Below are 20,297 nucleotides of genomic sequence, written 5' to 3'. Positions count from 1 at the left end.
TACCATGTCTATGAAAGTCTATCTCGACTGCTAAGCATTAGTAGATCATTTGTAGATATTCCACCATGGCTAGGATAGCATTAGACTCCAGGCGATTCATTCTCCATCTCACTACCCAGTTTCCTTATGCTATTTTCCATTCACACAGAGTTGCACAGAAAATTTACTTATACCTTCTTGCATTAGAAAATGTTGACTCCTTTGTCTCCATGGATTATTTTATTGATTTCTATGCTACTTCCAGGGTCCTCTGTTTCAGTAGCAGGAATGTGGGATTGCTAGAAGTATCTTTAAAGAAAACTTTAAAGGTCATTGCAGTCTAGGCAATGAATGCCTTCATTCAACAAGGGCATGGCCCTCCTGGCCAGCGTGCCCTTTAACATGAGCAAGTTCCCCCAAAGGGCCTGCACTTTAACTTGGTCCAAACAGGTCACATTTCTAAAATACTTAACTGTCTCCAATGTTCCTGGTTCGCAGCATGGATTCGCTCAGGCCACAGCCACAGCGTTTCGGGCTAGATGGACCTCTTTCTAGTTTTCAATGGAATTGTCCCATGTAATCCTATTTACACAGCCACTTAATCAAAGCGAGAGAGGCGATTACAGAGCTCACATTTATTTTTGCAAAGCCACGGTGCAAGGATCATCAATGTACAGACTCGCAAAGTGACTTGATAGCACATCGCCCTGCTTTGGAGTGTTGGACATTAACCTCATCTATCTCCTGCTGTTTTGTTTAACTAGGAAGGTCCAAGTGCTTTTCCTGAATTACAAGGTAGCAACTTCCCCATCCAGATCTCAGGGAGCAGGTGTTACTACCAAAACAAACAGGTTCCCCACCCTTGCCTATTATTCCACAAAACAGAAAGCTTGGCCACATCAAACAGATTACATACAACTTTTTGTTGTTGTTGTTGTTGTTGTTGCGGCAGAAATCTTTAACATTTTCATTTCATGGTGACCCAGGTGCGCTCCACCAGCTGACCCGCTGGCAGAAAGCGGCGGGGAGGGTGGGGAATGGGGGAGGGGGGACACTCGGCTTCCCTGATCTCAGAGATTGGGGGCTTTAAAGATTAAGGCTCAGCCTCCTTTGATTTGGTCCGGCAACTTCCCTTCCACACCGATGCGTGTAAGGGACTCCACATGGTGTGCGCGTTCTCAGATCTGGACACTGGTTTAAAATGCACTGGTAAGCGGGTGACTTCATTAAAGCATGTCCAGTCCAGGGACGCCTTCATTCTGAGCTGGCTTATTTGCAGAAGTCTCCGATACCCTATCCTTCCCCCCCCCACCACCACTTCCCACCTCTTCCACACATCTGAGGAAGTGCAATCTTCCTCGTAGCCTCTGGGGGGTGAGAGGGCAGCCTTAGCCAACCGGTGGGAGAAAACACGGAGCCATTCCTAAGGAGGGAAGTGAGAAGAGGGAAGAGCCACTGGGAGAGGAAAAAAAAAAAAAAAAAAAAGGAAGAAAGAAACTGCACCGTGGCGCCCCATTCTAAACGAGCCACATTTTTGCTTTAAGGTGGTGGTGGTGGGGAATCTAATTGTACCCCTGGGCAGTGCTTCACCCACAGAGCTTTATGCATCATGCACAATTTAGCAGCTCTGAGAATTATCTCAATAACTATCATTAGAGATGCCATTTAAAAAAAAAAAAAACTTTCTCTTCTTTGTAATAGAAGATGCATGCACTGTGCAGATATCAGCTCTACAGGAGCGCTCCGGAGAGCCCACCCAGAGCTGCCAACTAATCAAATGCGCCGCCGGCGGGAGCCAAGTTTCCCGGGCGGGCTGGGCAGGTTCCTCTCCCGCCGAGCCGAGCTGAGCCGCTCAGCAGCTCCGAGCTGGCTCCGCTCCCGAGGCGGCGCCGCGCCCCGCGCCCACCTGCGAGCTGCACAAATAAATCTGGGTGCGAGAGCCAGCCGAGGGTGGCGCGGCGGGGGATGGGAGAGGTGTTTCATAATCGCCTGCCGAAGAGAAGGGAAAAATGATTCCCGGCACAGACAAGCCTTCGAGGGATAACTTCAAGGCCAAGGAGTCAAGAGCGTCCCATCCAACTGGAACCGCTGTTTCCGACTGACAGTTGCAAACTTAGCTGCCAGGGCTGCAAACTTGACTCGGGCTCGCTCTCATCACTCCCATTGCGCGCCTACTGGGCTCACCCGGGTGGAAGGCTTGGGGCTCCAACAACACGCCCGACTTCCCCCCCTACACACGTCTTGGCTTCCAGGGCGGGCACAAGCTGGCCTGTCCCGGGTGTGGATTCCGGGGCGCACTGGCCTCCAAGGAGGCTCCGGGTACGATTTTCTTGGAATGCCTGCGCCGTCCCGGCACGCCTTACTTACTTGTGTCTTCTTCATAAGGAAAGGCAGCGCTGCGATCCAGCCCAGGCAGCGGTGTGGCGACTCCGTTTAGCTGTTCTGGAGCTCCAGCATATTGCACGAGCAGCGGCGGCAGATAGTCCAAGCATTGGGTAGCCCGAGCACAGCGCCCTCTCCTCGGCCAGTGCAGCCCGTGGCGTTCCAGGTCCCGGCTCGAGGCGGCGAGTGAAGCCCGGGCCGCCGCGCCGCCAGTGCTTTTATACTGCGCCCTCCTGCCGGCTCCGGGACACGCCTCCTTCCCTTCCGGAGCCCCGGGGAGGCGAGACGCCCGCAGAGGCGAGGGAGGAAGACCCAGGAGCGCGGCTGGGGTGCGGTGAATGCCTCAGAAGTTGGATGGGTCAAACCAAGCGCGTCCTCTAGCTTAGGGGTCCCGGGAGCGCACGGGAGGAAGCCACATGAGCGTGTGTGAGGTGCCCAGGACCAAGCTTAGCAACCTGCAGCCACGACTCACGCTGCACTCCAGGCGCGACAAGTCCGATCCTGGCCTCCCGCTCTGCTGGGGATCACCTGGTACCTCCCCGGGACTAGCCAGACACCTCAAGGGCTGCAGACGGCCCCAGAGCTGCTTCAGTGCTGAGCCCACGCAGGAAAAAAGTTCACTGGGTTCCGAGCAAACAATCCACTCCACCCAGCCTTTAGGGGAAAGGAGAATAACGATAATAATAATAATGTTTAATTAGATCTATAGGTAAACCAGCGTCTTCCCTCCTCTTTTTTTTTTTTTTTTGTGAAACAATTTAGCCATTCGTTTAGTAAGTGAATATTTGATAAATAAGAGATTTGTTGATTCAAGATTAAGGATTGCTTAGGGAGAGGCTATTTTCAGACTGCTTATTATGAAATGTGCAGTGGGCCAGCTCAGCAAGGATTTTGGAGGCTGTACTTTGTGTTGGAGGAGAAGTATTCAAAATTGGAAAGCTAGTGCAACGGTGATAGCAATAAAAGTGACTAACAGGATCATGTGGCACATTTATTTATATGCCGGTAGCCATGGCGAAAGATATGTAAATATGTATACATTTTACAGATACGTATTTTTTTTACAGTAGTTTCCCACAAACCTGCTGTATACATTCGGAATTTTTATTCTCATTTTCCGAATGAGGAAGTGCAGTCTTAAAGGAGTTCGTTTGCTGAACAGTGGGGGCTAATGAAGGGCAGTGCTCTAACTGAGCACCTGGCTCCAGGGTGTCTTCAAAGGTACTTCAGAGGGCAGAGCGGGCTCAGTATTTAGGATACCAGTTAGGAACCCACTTCCGACATGGGGTTCCTGGTTCAAACTGAGCTCTGCTCCAGCAGGTAATCCTGGGTCCCTGCCTTTCGCACTGGAGAACAGGATCGGGTCCCCAGCAGCTGGCCCCTGCCACTGGGACCGTTTAGAATGGCAAACCAGCATGAGAGCTCTGTGTCTCTGGTCCTCTCGAATAAAAATGCATCTGGCACTTGTTTTCTTGACTTTGAACCGCTTCTGTACTTATAGATTGAGAACTTAAGCATCATATTAATTTGGAAAAAAACAAATCTTAACTCCAAGAATAATGTGTAAGTGTAGGAATTATTTTCACAAGAGCTTGATTCTGAATTTGCCTTAATTACTTCAAGAGTTACGCTAAAAATGAATATGCCCAACTTTGAAGTCTGAGCGAAGGAGAAAATAGACGCATTTGAGAGTTCACTGTATTCATTTTGTGCTGCTCTGATAAGAACTACCAGAAAACTCAGTGGCTTGAAGAAACACATCTCCTCCCAACCGCCCGCCAAGTGTTGAAGTTCAAAAGTCCAAAATCATTCTCCTTGGACCAAGAGCAAGAGGCTGGCGGGGCTGTGTTCCTCTCTGGAGGTTTTAGGGGACAATTTCGTTCCCTTCCCATGTCTTCAGACTCTCCTCCTGGCTTTGCTCCCTTCACTTTCGGTCAGCGATGACCATCAAGTCCTCATACTAAACCACCATCACTGTCCCTCGTGCCTCCCTCTTCTATATTCTGAAGGATGTGTTAATGACATGAAGCCAACCATGTGAATCAAATTAGTGTTTAAATGAATAATTTATTATTTGAAAGTCAGAGTTTAAAAGAGAGAGGGCAATCTTCTCTGCCATTCACTCCCGAATTGCTAAAGCAGGCTGCAATAGGCAGAAGCAGGAGCTTCTTCCAGGTCCCCCACATGTGTGGCCAGGACCAAGAGACTCGAACCCTTTTTATCTGCTTTTGCCAGGCCACTAGCAAGAAGCTGGATCAAAAGTGGAGGAGACAGGGAAGAACCAGTGCCCATATGGAATGCCAGTGTCACAGCATTAACTTTACCTGCTCTGCCATGATGATGGCACCAGTCTCTCTCTCAGGTCAGCTGATTACCTATCTTCAATCCACCCGTAGCCCAACTCCCTCTTCCTGGGTAATCTGTCCACAATTTTCAGGAACTAGGGCGTGGATATCTTTGTGGGCTGCTCTTCTGTCTTCTACACTCAACAGACAAGTGAAGAGAACAGGGACGGCAGTGTGGAATGAATGCGGCACTGTGCAATCCCAAGTGACTTCAGATGTTCCTGCGTGAAGACTGTCTCCACAAAGCAGACTTGACAGTATGCAAGAGTTGCTTTTTACTTTCAACCAAGAAGGTGCTGCAAGCCAGTTTAAACAAAAGTTGGAAGAAGACTGAAAACACCAGCAAATTGGACCGTCCTGGAAAATCGTTTAACTTTGCTGGTAATCCCAATCTTAACACAAGCAGCTCCGATGTATAATTTTGCTTTGCCAGTGTCTTCCAAACAGTTACATATATGGTAAGCACAAAGGAGCTCCATTTCTGACACTTAGCGTGAAGGACGAATGGAGAGGGAAATGGTTTTGAGAAAGGTTGGTTCTATTTCAGATTCTGCTGCAGCCACTGACACCTGTCTCTAATCCTACTTTTTCCATAACGCAAAAGGTTCCCAACATGATTTTAAGTGATAGAAATATAAACAATGTTATCCCCTTTATCAAGCAGCTAATGATTAAAATGTGTGAAGAGTCTGTACAAGTGCACAGAATGTATACATTGTGAGGAAAAATAAGCATGGATTCAGAAGTGTTTTTTTGCACCCAAACTCATCTTCTATTTCTTTCTTTCTTTTTTTTTTTTGTTAAAGATTTATTTATTTGATTTGAAAGGCAGAGTTACAGTGAGACTGGGAGATTTGTGGAAACAAAATGTGATCTGAATCCAAACAGATGGACTGGGATTAAGCTTTTTGTTGTAATCTGTCCAGCATCGCTCCTGTCACTCCTCTCTCCTGATCAACAACTCATTTTCACTGTGAGGTGCACACTTGCTCTGTATGTCTCAGGAGAGAATGTCTGCCATTCAATAGACTGTTCTCCCACTTTGTGCCGCCTTCATCCTAGCAGCCACCCTTAGAACTCAGATGGTTCCAATCTCCTGATCAAGGGTGCGCTCAGCCCCCATAGGTGGGCCGTTTCTGCTAGCGCTAACACAGAAATTGACCCCTGTCCTTTTGAGTTGCCAAACTGTAAGATTGTGAAGCTTTCTTCACCTATATGAAAGTTTGTCGTTTTTCCACTCTGAAATGGTGAAAGACCTTAGCTCGCAGAATATTCTCTGAGGATGCTTTTTAGTATTCGGGATACACCATCACACACTTTTGTTTAGCTCAGGTCTTCTCTTAATTATGGAATAAAGGGCAGCAAGTTTGCCAAGCATAGGAAGTAATTAAATAGTTGGTAGTCAGCCTTTTGTTTTCCTTTATACTGGGCCTAAAAATTAATCTTAATCAATTTCAAAATCTACTGTAAGTAATTGCATTGCAGGGGAAAAAAAGTTGAGCCTGTAGTATAAACTGCTGCTTGTAACTCTGGCGTCCTATATTGGAGTGCTGTTTCAAGTTTCAGGTGCTTCACTTTCCAGCTCTCCGCCAATGCGCCCAAGAAAGCAAGAGAGGGTTACCCAAGTACTAGGGCCCTTGCCCCCCACGAGGGAGACCAGGATGGAGTTCCTGGCTCCTGGCTTTGACCTGACCCTGCTGCTGCCTATTCCAGGTGTTCAAGAAGTTAACCAGTAGATAGAAAACCTTCCTTGTAGTCTATCTCTCAATCTCTCTCTCTCTCCTCTCTCCCCACCCCTCTCTCTTTTCTCTCTCCTACCACCTCCTTCCCTCTCTTCTGACCTTCTGAATAAATTAAAGATGAGTAAAATGTTACTATGTAAAACTCTAAAGCAATAACAAAACATTCTAGTATGAACTTGAAGGAAAATAAATCCATTGGATTTTTACAAATAGAATGTCCTGACGTATTTTAAAACGATTACTTCTGCTTTACAGGAATAATTCACTTATTAATCCTTATTTAACAATTAAAAATATTTATTTGAAAGTCAGAACTACAGAGAGAGAGTGAAAGAGAAGGAGAGATTTTTCTTTTGCTGGTTCAGTCCCCAAATGGTCACACCAACGCTATCTGGGCCAGTGCGAAGCCAGCAGTTAGGAGTTTTTCCACATGAGTGTAGGAGCCCAAACAGGCCATTCACCACTGCTTTTCCAGGATCATTGGCAGGGAGTGGGAAGAAGAAATGGGACAACCAGGACTTAGAGCAGCGTCCATGTGGGATGCCAGCATTGCAGGCACAGGCTTTACTCATTGCCTAACACATGCGGACATCTAACAAGTACTTTCAAATGTCTCCATTTAGTATTAACAATATTTTCAAAATGAATATTTTCTCTCAAATGTATTCTTTTCTTCCAAAACATGTTATTGGGAATGAATCACTACTAAAAACTTATTTCTTCAGGAACACATTATTTTATATTGTGTTTTGCAATGTCTTCCAAAACGTATTCACTCCTGTTATTAACGTTCATCTTCTCATGATCTCACCCAAACTAATCACCAATGATGTTTTTTGTCTTCGTCTTTGATGTTTTGTTACCCCAGACCACTGTACCCTCATTGCCAAAGTTATAATCTTCCACGTGAAAATCTGATCATGCCATTTGGCTGCCTATAAATATGTAAATATTCTCAGCACTTAGAGATTAAGAGCAAGATCCAAGAATCCTCATGATTTAGCCATAATAGTTATCAATGTCAAGACCCCTCTATTGTATTACCTCCATATTCTAACTGGCCATATCAACTTCTCAGTATTTTTTCTCCTTGATACCTTTGTTCCTATGTTGGCATTGTTCCTTTAGCATAGAGTAGCATTTCCTACATTTTCTGCTTGAAATCTGCTTTTTCATCATTCAAAGCCTGGTTAGAATAACGTTTACTGTTAAAGACAGAATGCTTTTACCTTACAAAATGCTAATTCCTTGCAACCTTAATTAGATTCTCAGTTGATGGGAAGATTAATTTGTAATGCGTGAACCTCCACTAAGTGAAAGAGAATAATATTGTTCAAAAGGTACTGAGTGAAAAAGAAGGAATAAAATCAGTCTGGAAGCTTAATGGAAACATGTTAGAGGGAGAATATGCATATGAAGCTTCACAAACGTTAACTTGGTTTCTATTATTTTTATTTTTATGAATTTAATTCAAGTAAGTGCTGCTATTGTGTGACCTATGAGTAGTAAAGAAATTAATAAGAAAAACAAAACCTTTTTTTAATGAATAAAAATAAAAACAAAACGATCAAACCCCTTCAGATGCAGTAAAAACAGTATTGAATAGACTATTGGTCTTGTATTTTGCATGAAGGTTGCCTTGTATCAGAGAGAACCTATGATGCTTGTCCTTCTGGGATTGACTTGTTTCACTGGACATCATGGTCTCTAGTTGGAACCATTCGGTTTCAAATGGTAGAATTCCGTTCTTTTTAATGGCTGAGTAGTATTCCACACAGTAGATGTACCACAGTTTCTTTATTCACTGCTGTTTTGTCAGGCATCGAGGTTGTTTCCATGTCTTTGCCATTGTAGATTGTACTGCTATAAATATAAGATTACAAATGACTTTTTCATATTCAAATTTTATTTCCTTTGTATATATTCCCAGAAGCGTTATCACTGTGACATCTGGCAAGTCAGTTTTCAATTAGCACTCTCCACACTGACTAACGTAGTGGCAGTGAAGGAGTGTGCCTTTGTTCCCACATCCACACCTTCTTTTTCATTCCTTCGGCAATGCATTCAGAAGTGTTATTTAACTTCATGTTGTTGTAAAGTTTGTATTTTTTCCCTGTAGATTAAAAAAAATGTTTATTTTTTTATTGGAAATTCAGATACACAGAATAGAGGGGGAGAGAAAGATCTTCTGTCTGCTAATTCACTCCCTAAGCGGCCACAATGGCCAGAGCTGAGCCGATCTGAAACCAGGAGCCAGGAACTTCTGCATGTCCCATACAGGTACAGGGTCACAAGGCCTTGGGCCATCCTTGACTGCTTTCCCAGGCCACAAACAGAGAGCTGGATGGGCAGCACAGCTGCTGGGACTAGAACCTGGGTCCATATGGGATCCTGGCACACGCAATGCAAGAACTTTAACCACTAGGCTACTGTGCCAGGCCCTGTTGATTTTGTTTAATGGCTTCTTATTTAACAGAATGTATAGGAACTGTGTAGTAGACAATCACATATAGATGTGAAGACACAATGCAGTGTGCATCTCTACTTCCAAATCAATGATAGATTCCTAATGAAACTGTTGAATGTGTCTTGACAATAGGATGTTGGACTTTGTGCCGTTGTCCATGCCTACAACACCAGGATACACTCAGATAGCAGCATGAAGGACTAATGACTGATTGTGAAGGACTATACTGTTTTAATGACATGGGGAACATTAGTGGGGCAAAGCGGCAGGGATTTGGGGAGAGAGGAAGCACGGTTCCGGAGCTTATACAACTGTATCATGGAATAATGAAATTAATTAATCAATCTATTAAAATTAAAAATTTTGAACTTGATAATTTTTTCACTCAAAATTTATCTTGGGAATATAATTTGATTAATTTATACAATTCTTTTTCTTTCCATTCCTTAGAGAATCTGAAGCTGAGTTAATTCATGAACACAGCTTTCTGGTTTGAGTTTTTAAAATACATGCTTTTTAATGTTTATTTGTTGTCATGTGCTTCAAAGGCAGAGCGACAGGGAGAGGAAAAAAGGAGAGGGGGAGGAAAAGAGGTCTCCCTCGTGCTGATTCTCTCCCTGAAGTCGCCTGGTAGCCTGGCTTGGTCACGCCCAAGCCTGTCTGTCTGCGCATGGTGGCCACAATCCGAGCACTGCAGACATCATTTGCTCCTTCTCAGGGTGGGATTGGAGACACGGAGGCAGGGTCTGCAACAGCATCTGATTTGAGTTGCAAATATCCAAGGTTGTAGCTTACAGCACACAAAATCTGCCCTGAAAGTACCGATTTCTATGTGGATAAAGAGTTCGGTAAAATGCAGCTTCCACAACTAATAAAGAGTATTAGTGCCAAAACATGAGTCATTTTGAAAGTTTCTTTCACAAGTATAATGCAATGGTTACCTCCTATAAAGTTATAATCAGAGAATGTCACGGAAAGCTTTCACACATCTGGGATTTTCTTCTTTTTTCATGGGGTGGGATGATGGGGCATAAGATCTAGTTTTGCCATTAAGACAACTAGAGAATAGACTGATTTTTCTATCATGGGTTCCACCCTTGGAAATAGACAATGTGGGTATCTTTTTTAGTTGGAGGTACAACTTGTTCAGACAAGTAGCAGAATTCTCGTGTCTCCCTTCAATGCCATCAGACCACTTATCAGGCTTGGATAAAAGACAATGTACCACACTGTCTGTCTTCTCCTCGCCAGAGAAACTGTTTGCCATGACCCCATCTTTAGAGGTTAGAGTGATCTTGACCAGTGTTCAACTTCATACTCCAGAGGGCTTTGGAAATTTACAGACCTAAACTTCTAATGGCTGGTAAAATCTCACTGTTAGCCACATACGCACCCCATCCCCACCCACTTATTTCTTGATTCTAGCTCCTTTCATGCCGGTCTCACCACGGTACAGAGGCTCTCACAGCAGATCCCGCCACCAGCTTTCTTGTATTGTAAATGACAGTCAAGGTGAGACAGTAGATGAAAATAAGGTGATTATTGTATTAACAATTGATTTTTGAACTTACTTTTTTGTTTATTATGAAGAATGTATTTTAAAGTTGAATGGCTTGTTTTTATGATGTTTTGTTGTGTCCCTTAGTAATTTTCTGTCACTTATCTTGAAGTATGTAATATGATCTTATATGTGTGCTGAGTGGATGCTATAAGCGTTATGTAAATATTCATGTACTTCTGTCTGTGGGTGGTCAGCAAGGTTTCTTAACTAAGCTAGGGTAGTAATGCAAGAAATCCATAACCAAAATGTATGCTATCCACTCATACTTTATCCATAGAGTGTAGAAAAATGTTACAAATAAGAATGCTAAATGATGGTTATAAATGGTACATCTAGAAAATTGTCATTTAAGAGAAAAAAATAGATTTTTTTTAACTTGGAAAGATAAAGTTGCAGAGAGAAAGAAGGGAAGATAATGAGAAAGGTCTTACCCCTCTATGGTCCTAGCAGCCAGAGCTGTGCTGGTCTGTAGTTGGGAGCTGGAAGCTCTTTCCAGGTCTCCCATGTGGGTGTAGAGGTCCAAGGACTTGACTCATCTTGTGCTGCTTTCCTAGCACATTAGCAGGGAGTTGGATCCAAAGTGAAGCAGTAGGACTCCAACTAACATCCAGATGGGATACTGGCACCAGGGAAGAGGCTATGCCTGTTACACCATGGTGCTGGCCCTGAAAATAGTGGGTTTTGACTAGAATAGAAGAGAACTCTCAATGATAATTAAAGGGATGTATTTACTGGCTGAAATATTTTTAGATGCACCAACATGAGCAGAGTATAAGAAGTCAAGGAGCCTTAAAACTTTGAACTAGGGTTTTAAACTCTGACAGTGTGAGTCCAACTTATGATGTGTGAGAATTTCTAGTGTTGTTTGTCTTGAGTGAATATTTCATGCTAAAGAGAGCACTTTACAAGAGCTATAATTTAATACAAATTTAAAGACTGTTTCACACCTGATTTGTGTTGGCTTGCCATTTCCTATTGGTGATGTCTATGGGAGAATTTTTTCTGCAATTTACTTTCAAAAAGATGTGGGAGTCACATATATACCATAAAGAACCCAAGCGTTGTTATTAAATGGACTCATATTTGCTGCCTCAGCCAACACTAGGTATATTATATATATTCTTTAATCTTCACAGTAATCTATTATACCATGCACTGTGGACAGTTGTTTCACTCTTTGGTTTGGTGAAACTAAACTGAGCCACACAGTAGTTAAGGGAGTACTCAAGGTCAATGGTGGCCGATTTTGGATCCAACCCGTGTTTAAATGACACTACGTCAATCCTTCTAACCTTGCTATTTTACTTTGTAGATCCCCTAATAACTCTTTGTTGTTAAGTAGGAATGTTTATGGGCTAAGCTATGAGTGAAATATTTTCTGATAACTTAATAGTATTTACATTGCAGTTTCCTTATGTTGAAAGGTAAAAAGTAACTTGCGAAGGCCTACAGCTTACCGGGCAGCTCCTGGGATCACAAGATAATTAGACACCTTTCAAAGCAGATCTCAGTGGGTAGACATCCTTAAAGGGCTTTGATTCAAATGGCTGATTTCATGAAAATGCAGGGCTCTAAAATGAAACAAGGTTCTTTTATGTAGAGCAAAGGAAGTAGGCTTGCACTGAGCCTTTTTTGGGCAAACATTGGAAGCTGAAGATTATCTGTGCTGATTTTTTTCTTAATCCCTGTGATTGGGTTTCTGGTTACCTGACCTCAGCATAGTCTGTACAATATCATCCCTGTAACCTTTGTGTTTGTCGGTTTATCTTGATCAACTCTCAGCACAAAGCGAGAAGCTGCCTTCATCTGGTTTCCAATGGTGCTAACTAGAAAAAGGGAAACTGAAAGTTTGTGTTGAGCAGAAACAAGGTATGAAAGCCCCAACAGTGAACCTAAAGGAGGTATTTGAAGAAATAAGGATTCCTAGGGAGACGGTTCACGAAAGAACAACCACACCATAGGACATTGTGAACAAAGAGGTTGGCTACAATCTTGAATTTCTGCAGTGGTACAGTTTTTCTATTTGAACTTCAATAAAGAGTTCTTGTCAATTCATCCTTATGCTGCAGCTGTCTTCCTAAATCAAATTTATCAAAGACCTGACATTGTTAAGGTAGATAATCCTTGACCTTTTAGCAATGGAAGTATGGCTGGCTAAAGGAAGAAAAAAGAAAAGAAAAAAAAATTGAAAATATAATGCTTCTTCTCTGGAAAGAAAATTTTGGAAATCAATTAAAACAGATGAAAGAATTGATAAAGGTTTTCTTAGTGAGGAAGAGGAAATGAACATGAAAGTTATAAAATGCAAAATGATTTATTTTACATCTGTTTATATGGAGGAGGCATGGTTCAATTGTTTGGCATAGATCTTTTTATGCTCTTGTAGAGGAGACAGCAGCTTGGTTTCAGCAGTTCTGACTGCAATCCTGGCACCTGCTCTTAGTGCCTGGAACAGTTAGAGCAGCTGCTATTAACTTATTCAACCTCAGTTTCCCTACAGATTAAAGAGAATTCCCAGGAGCTGTCTCAGAGCAGTGCTGGATGGTGTGTGTGTGAGGGTGAGGTTAATGGGAGCATTGATGGAGGACGTGGACTGGAGGAAACTGCATTTGTTACCAACCCTAGTTGACTTTGGGAATCTCAATTTCTGAGCCTGAGGAATATCATTTCCATTTGTAAAATGAGAATAATATTCCTGGCTACAGTTTAGAACTTTCATGCAAAAGGAATACAAAACATACTGAACTGATAGTCCTGTGGGTTTGTTCTCTCCAATGAGGACAATCTTGACTATATAGCAGGGTTATCAAGTCATTTTAAAGATTAACTACCTGGGCCAGGCATGGAAGCCTAGTGGCTAAAGTCCTCCCCTTGCATGTGCCAGGATCCCATATGGGTGCCAGTTCTAATCCTGGTGGCCCCGCTTCCCATCCAGCTCCCTGCTTGTAGACTGGGAAAGCAGTCAAGGACAGCCTAAAGCCTTGGGACCCTGCACTCATGTGGGAGACTCAGCAGAGGCTTCGGCGGGCTCCTGGCTTCAGATTGGCTCAGTTCTGGCTGTTGCGGGAAATGAATCAATGGATGGAAGCTCTGTCTCTCTGTCTCTCCACCTCTCTGTTTATCTGACTTATATCTGACTTTCGAATAAAAAAATAAATTAAAAAAAATTAACTATCACTGTATTTATTTCTTTTGTTTTTTTAAAGATTTATTTTTTTTTTTATTGGAAAGGCGGATATACAGAGAGGAGAGACAGAGAGGAAGGTCTTCCGTCCGATGATTCACTCCCCAAGTGAGCGCAATGGTCGATGCTATGCCGATCCTAAGCCAGGAGCCTCTTCCGGGTCTCCCACGCGGGTGCAGGGTCCCAAAGCTTTGGGCCATCCTCAACTGCTTTCCCGGGCAGGGAGCTGGAAGGGAAGCGGGGCTGCCGGGATTAGAACCGGCACCCATATGGGATCCTGGGCGTGCAAGGCGAGGACCTTAACCACTTGCGCCACCGCGCCGGGCCCTGTATTTATTTCTTATAAATGGTATATAGAGGGCATTCAGTAAACATTCTAAATGCATTACTAAACTCATACAAAATCTATTGTTGGCATTTTACAACTGTTTATTAAATGAAATATTGCTCAATATTCAGTTTTATAGAAATGAACACATACCACACAAACAGTATACAGCAATAGTACCTGATCTTCCGGTAGTGTCCTCTCATATTTACAAAAAACCAGTCACATGCTGATGGGGCAGGACACAAAACCTCACAAGCCCCAGCCCACCCCTCTCTTCCTTTAAAGAGGTTTTTTTTTTTTTTTTTCCTTATTGGAAGGGCAATGTTATAGAGAGAAGGAGATACTGACAGAAAGATCTCCCATCTAGTTGTTCAGTCCCCAACTGGCCATAGTAGTGGGAGCTGAGGCAAGCCTGAGTCAGGAGCTTCTTCTCGGTCTCCCGCTCAGGTGCAGGGTCCCGAGGCACTGGACCCACCTCTCCTGTTTTCCCAGGCCCCAGGCAGGGAGCTGGATCATAAGTAGAGCAGCTGGGACAGGAACTGGTGCCCACATAAGATGTGGGTGCTTCAAGGTGGATGATTAGCTTGTTGAGACATTACACCAGCCTTTCAGAAGCCCATTTTGCAGAAAAGGAGGCTGAGATTCAGAGAAGTTGAGTGATATTTACCAGACATGATGTGGTTGTAAGCAGGGGAGTCAGCACTGGAATCTGAATTACTGAGTTTGGTCCTAATGTTTTCTTCTTGTACCACGTAATTGCTATGCTGGAAGTCTGGTGTATCCTTTGAAAACCCCTGATGAGACAAACCAAGAATGAGAAGCAAGCAGTCAACACATGCGCTCCTCTCAGGAGTTCAGGGTGTGTTGAGAGCCTTGTGTTATTGTCTCAGTTTTTCTTTCTGTCTTTTTTTTTTTTTTTTGAGGTACAAAAGATAAATTCTCTGTAACATCAAGAGAGGAACAGAGAGAACTTGTGCTAACTGAAGAGGATTTGAGCCACTTTCTGTTCTGGACTTTCATCTGATTTGAGACCCCTGAAAGTGGCAAAGTATAAAAAGTTGTGCTATTTTTCAGAAATAAAAAGGATTTAAGTTTCCTAAGATCACCTCCCCAAATCAATACATTTTATTGTACTATGTTTTGGGGAGTATTTCTTTTTTGCTCCTTTAAAAATGTTATCAATATAATGTGAACAAATTTCATTTATGCAGATTTAAGAGCATAATGGACCTTTCTCACCCTACCTACCCTTTGGTCCATGGTTCCACCCTCCCTCCTCTTTCCTTTCTTATTTTTTTCTTTTAATATTTACAGTGATATACATTAGTTTTGTTGCAGGATTTTTGACTCTGAGCAACCTCAAATTCTTGTCTCGCAGGAAAGAAGAATTTTCATGCGGACACAGTTTAGTTTTAAAGCAGGATTTATTAGAAAGGCTGAGAGAAGAAGACTCCTGTCCTAGCGACGGGAGGGGGTTTTGAGATAGAAAGGACCCGTGCAGGGGAAGTGTTGGGATCTTTTAAGGCTTTATTTCGGAAGGGGGGGGTTTCTAAGGACAAAGGAATTTCCTGGTCCCCAGGTATCTGGTTTTGGGGCAAGAGACCAGAGAGGTGCCAGACATGGGACATTCCAGGCCTTAGGCAGATGTGTATTACTTTTTCCTGTTCTCTTTTCAATGATAAAGAGATCGGCCTGCGGCCCTCCCACAGTGGCCGGAGGTAATGGCTGATACTTCTGGTGGGGGATTGATATGCTAATAGCACCCCTGTCCCTGGGAGAGACGTGCTCTGGTGAGTTCAAGACATGGTGGGGAAATTCTCTTTTACTCAGAGACCCAGAATACCCTAACTGCCTACTACCCACTCTAACTCCTCTCTCATTCCGCCCCCCAGAAGAAGTGACCCTAACTGCTGTTAGGGGATTGGGACGACGACCGCTCTTAACTGCTTCCTGCTGACAGGGGGCGTAGTTCAAAGGCAGCAGTTGGGTATTCTTCTGGGGGTCGGTCTAAGGGTCCCCGGTAATAAGTTGTAGAAGTCACCAGAGGTGCCTGGAACACTTCTGCCCCTTGTTGGATTCTAGATAACACAAAACGAGTAAAGCATTTTAGTATGCATGGTCCAAACAGGAGTAAAAGAACAATTATTCCTATTATGCTTAAAAAAGGTGATACCCAAGAATACCACTCCCAATGTGCAGAGAATTTTTCCCAGTTTCCAAGGAAAACATTTGATGACAGATGTATCTTGTTTACTTCTTCATGTAACTTGTCAATTTCCCTTTCTACTAGATTAGAATTGTCAGTTAGATTAAAGCAGCACATACCTGGGAGTTTCTCACATCCTATTTGATTCTTTAGCAATAAGTAGTCAATGGCAGCCCGATTTTGTAGGACTCCCGTACGGACCTCATTTATCTCATCATTAAGATAGGATAAGGCCCTAGCAGTGGCATTGGCCGTTTTTTCTAATATACAAGCCAATTCATTTATTTCTATCTGTTCCTGGGTGGATACCACAGCACCTGGAAAAAATAAAGCCTTAAATACTGTACTAGTTATGGTATATAAAGTTAAAGAATCATCACAGTCTGGGGATAATGACCGCCTGGAGCGTATGGAATGTGTAGATGCGGTCACTGGGGAGATTAGAAGTGACACGACCCGACCTACAGAGCAAAGGCCTGTATATGACTTAGGAATTATGGAAAAAGACATGTTGCCACAGAGGAGGCTCCAGCCCTGCGGCATGCTCACGTCAGTCGAATAATCTACAGAAGTTATGGAGGAGCAATTATGCCTTTTTGTTTGGTTACAAGAGATGCATATACAATCACCATATATACTAAGCAGCAATGGCATAGGATGAGATAAAGGTCTCTTAGCTACGGGTAGAGAGGATATGTTCTGGTTAGTTATTCTTGTGAAGCTCTTAAAAGAGGTACCGAGACCTATTAAGTTCTGCTGTAAGATTTCTGACGGAGATGTCCCTTCACGTACACAAAAGGAAGTCTGGTTTAGTACATTAAATGCTAGGTGAGTCCATAAATTTTCAGTGGCTGCGAGTGAATTAACCACTGTATGATTTCGTATATTCTCCCTGTCTGTGCCCCTAGCAGTTAGACTTGGGCGTGGACTTGTCACTGTGACCTCAGAGACTATTTTAGTGTTACTTGGGACAAAAGGTAATAGTAATGAAGCCATTACAAGTAGCATCACTGGACTGCCCCGCATCGGTGAGAGCTGGATCATCATAAATTACTTATCTGTAGGTGAGGCTCTTTTAAACAGCAGCCTGAGTCCCTGGGTAGGTTCACAGGAGTAGTTTTTATCGGTGGCAATTTCAGGAATGTCTTCCGCCGACTGGTCTGCTGGAGGTTCAGAGTTCCAGGCCTTGACTCTGGTGTGATGAATCCAGGCTTCGTGGCCCGAGACCTTTACAGCGGAAGGGGTGGACAAAATTACAGTGAAGGGGCCTTCCCAGGACTCAGAGAGAGAGGGAGAGTTAGTGGGAAAGGTCTTTATTAATACTAGGTCCCCTGGGTTAAATTTAGGAACTCCCATGGTTCTAGATAATTTCTCAGGCAGTTGCTGAAGAGTTTGCTGAAATTTAGCCAATTGAACCACTGATCTAGTAAGGTCCATTGTCTCCTGGTCTGTCACTAGATCATTAGTGAGAAAAGGTCTCCCATATAACTTCTCAAAGGGGCTCAGGCCTAGTTTCGTGGGTGTGTTTCTGATGTGAATTAAAGCCATAGGCAGTAGATTTACCCACGGGAGATGAGTCTCCTGAGACAATTTCTTCAGATGGCGTTTAAGGATCTCATTGGTTTTTTCTACCTTGCCTGAAGACTGGGGACGCCATGCACAGTGGAGATTGTATTGTATGCCCAAAGCCTTGGACACTCCCTGCGTAACAGCTGCCTTGAATGAAGGTCCATTATCACTCTGTATACTCTTTGGGAGTCCAAATCTTGGAATGATTTCTGAGAGAAGAATTCTAATTACTTCAGTGGCCTTCTCAGTCCTGCAGGGAAATGCCTCTACCCAGTCAGTGAAGGTGTCCATGCAGACTAGTAGATATTGGACACTCCTGGCCTTGGGCATATGAGTAAAGTCTAATTGCCAGTCTTCCCCTGGATAACTTCCCCTTCTCTGTATCCCAGAGAGTGGGAGCTTAAAGTTCTTAGGGTTGTTCCTGAGGCACAATTCGCAGGCCCCTAAAACCTGCTTGACTGTCTTGGGGAAGTTCTTTCCAGTAAACAGCTGTTGGGCCATCTGTAAAGTCTTATCTCGCCCTAGATGAAAAACCTGATGAAGGGCTTTAAGAACCTTCCATTGGCTTGAGGCAGGGAGATGAATCTTTCCCTCCTCCGACTGGAGCCATCCGTTAGGCTGAAGGCTATATCCTCGACTAAGAGCCCACTGAGTTTCTTCAGGTGTATACTGAGGCTGAATTTCAGGTGGCATCCCTTCCCAGATTAAAGGAGCCTCTGTTGCCTCAAAAAGAGTCTTTCTCGCTGCTTCCCGAGCGGCCAAATCTGCCAATCTGTTTCCCTCTGCTATATCATCTGTTCCTTTCTGGTGTCCCTTACAGTGTATAACTGCTACCTCACAGGGAAGAAACACTGAGGTCAGTAAACGATCTATTTCCTTATGGTACTTGATTTGAGTCCCATTGGCTGTGAGAAAATGTCTTTCCCTCCAAATAGCAGCATGTGCATGCAAGACTAAATAGGCATATTTAGAATCAGTAAATATATTGGCTCTCTTGTCCTTACTAAGTTCTAAAGCCCGAGTCAAGGCTATTAGCTCGGCTAGCTGGGCACTAGTACCTGGGGGCAACGGTGAACTCTCAATAGTTTCTGCTAAGGTAACAACTGCATACCCAGCCCTGCGAACTCCGTGTTCCACAAAGGAACTGCCATCTGTAAAGAGAACCCAGTCTGGATTTTCCAGGGGTGTTTCCCTAAGGTCCTCTCTGGCTGCATACGTCTGTAGGACTACCTGTTCACAGTCGTGCTCAGGAGTTCCTGTCTCTTCTGGGAGGAAAGTGGCGGGGTTGAGAGATGAGCAGGTTTTAATCTGAACTGCTGGGCCCTCTAACAGTAAAGTCTGATACTTTAAAAGACGATTATCTGTTAGCCATAGATTTCCTTTTGAAGCCAGTAATCCTGTCACATTATGGGGTGAATATACTACCAGATCCTGTCCCAAGGTGAGTTTAGTAGCTTCAGGTATTAAGAGGGCAGTTGCGGCGACAGTCCGGAGACAGGCTGGCCACCCTTTTGCCACTAAGTCTAGTTCCTTACTGAGATATCCTATAGGTTGTTGAGCAGGTCCTTTTAGCTGGGTTAGGACACCTAATGCCATTCCTTTTCTCTCAGTTACATATAGGTTAAAAATCTTGCCCGTGGGGAGACTCAGAGCAGGGGCCTTAAGAAGGGACTCTTTTAACTGTGCAAAGGCCCTCTGAGACTCTGGAGTCCATATTAGAATATGAGTTCCAGCCGTCTGTGTATCCTTCATTAATTGGTATAAGGGACGAGCTAGTTCTCCATACCCTGGTATCCAGAGCCGACAAAACCCAGTCACTCCTGGAAAACCCCTTAGTTGTTTGAGGGTTGTGGGGAGAGGAAAGTTTACTATAGGCTTGATTCTGTCCTCTCCTAGTTCCCGCTTTCCCTCAGATATAGTCAGACCCAAATATTTTACAGAAGGCTGGCACAGTTGGGCCTTAGACTTTGAGACTTTATGGCCTCGCTCAGCTAAGAAGTTAAGGAGAGCTACAGTCCCTTTCTGGGAGTCTTCCTCCGTCTGGGCGCAAAGGAGGGGGTCATCTACATATTGTAGGACAACTATCTGGGGATAAGAAAATTCTAGTAAGTCTCTGGACAAAGCTTGTCCAAAAAGATAAGGGCTGTCTCGGAAACCCTGTGGGAGGACATTCCATGTTAATTGTGAGGACTGGGTGTGGGGGTCCTCAAAAGCAAACAGAAATTGAGACTCAGGGTGGAGAGGGATACAAAAGAAAGCATCCTTAAGGTCTAGCACTGTAAACCAAGCTGTCCCCTCTGGGATCTGTGAGAGTAAAGTATAAGGATTAGGGACCACTGGATGTAAGGGCACTACAGCTTCATTAATGAGACGAAGGTCCTGTACTAGTCTCCATTCTCCACTTGCCTTCTGAACCCCTAGGATAGGAGTGTTGCAGGGACTATTGCAGGGCTTCAGAAGTCCCTGTTCCCGGAGATTGCTTACTATGGCTATCAATCCTTTCCATGTCTCAGGCTTTAAGGGATACTGTC

At 43.8% G+C, this 20,297-nt stretch overlaps 1 protein-coding gene across 4 annotated transcripts in view; it reads right to left on the bottom strand.

Annotated features, from left to right (window-relative positions):
• KITLG (KIT ligand) overlaps positions 1–15,765 on the bottom strand; it is a 97,603-nt gene extending 81,838 nt beyond the window's left edge. For 2 of the 4 annotated variants that reach the window (XM_040989630.1, XM_040989640.1), the window contains exons 1-2: positions 15,755–15,765; positions 2,347–2,498 (exon numbers count right to left, since the gene is read on the bottom strand). In XM_040989630.1, the coding sequence (XP_040845564.1) occupies positions 2,347–2,361 (15 nt within the window). In that variant the 5' untranslated portion in view covers positions 2,362–2,498; positions 15,755–15,765. Of the gene's footprint in view, positions 1–2,346; positions 2,557–15,754 lie in introns of those variants that run through there. The other 2 variants (XM_040989621.1, XM_040989650.1) reach the window with 2 other exon arrangements.
• Between the last annotated feature and the right edge of the window lie 4,532 nt (positions 15,766–20,297).

Source organism: Ochotona curzoniae, unplaced genomic scaffold, assembly GCF_017591425.1.
Source record: "Ochotona curzoniae isolate NIBS_2020 unplaced genomic scaffold, NIBS_Ocur_1.0 contig_1014, whole genome shotgun sequence".
Lineage (NCBI taxonomy): Eukaryota > Metazoa > Chordata > Mammalia > Lagomorpha > Ochotonidae > Ochotona > Ochotona curzoniae.
This window is presented reverse-complemented; position numbering and strand designations above follow the sequence as displayed.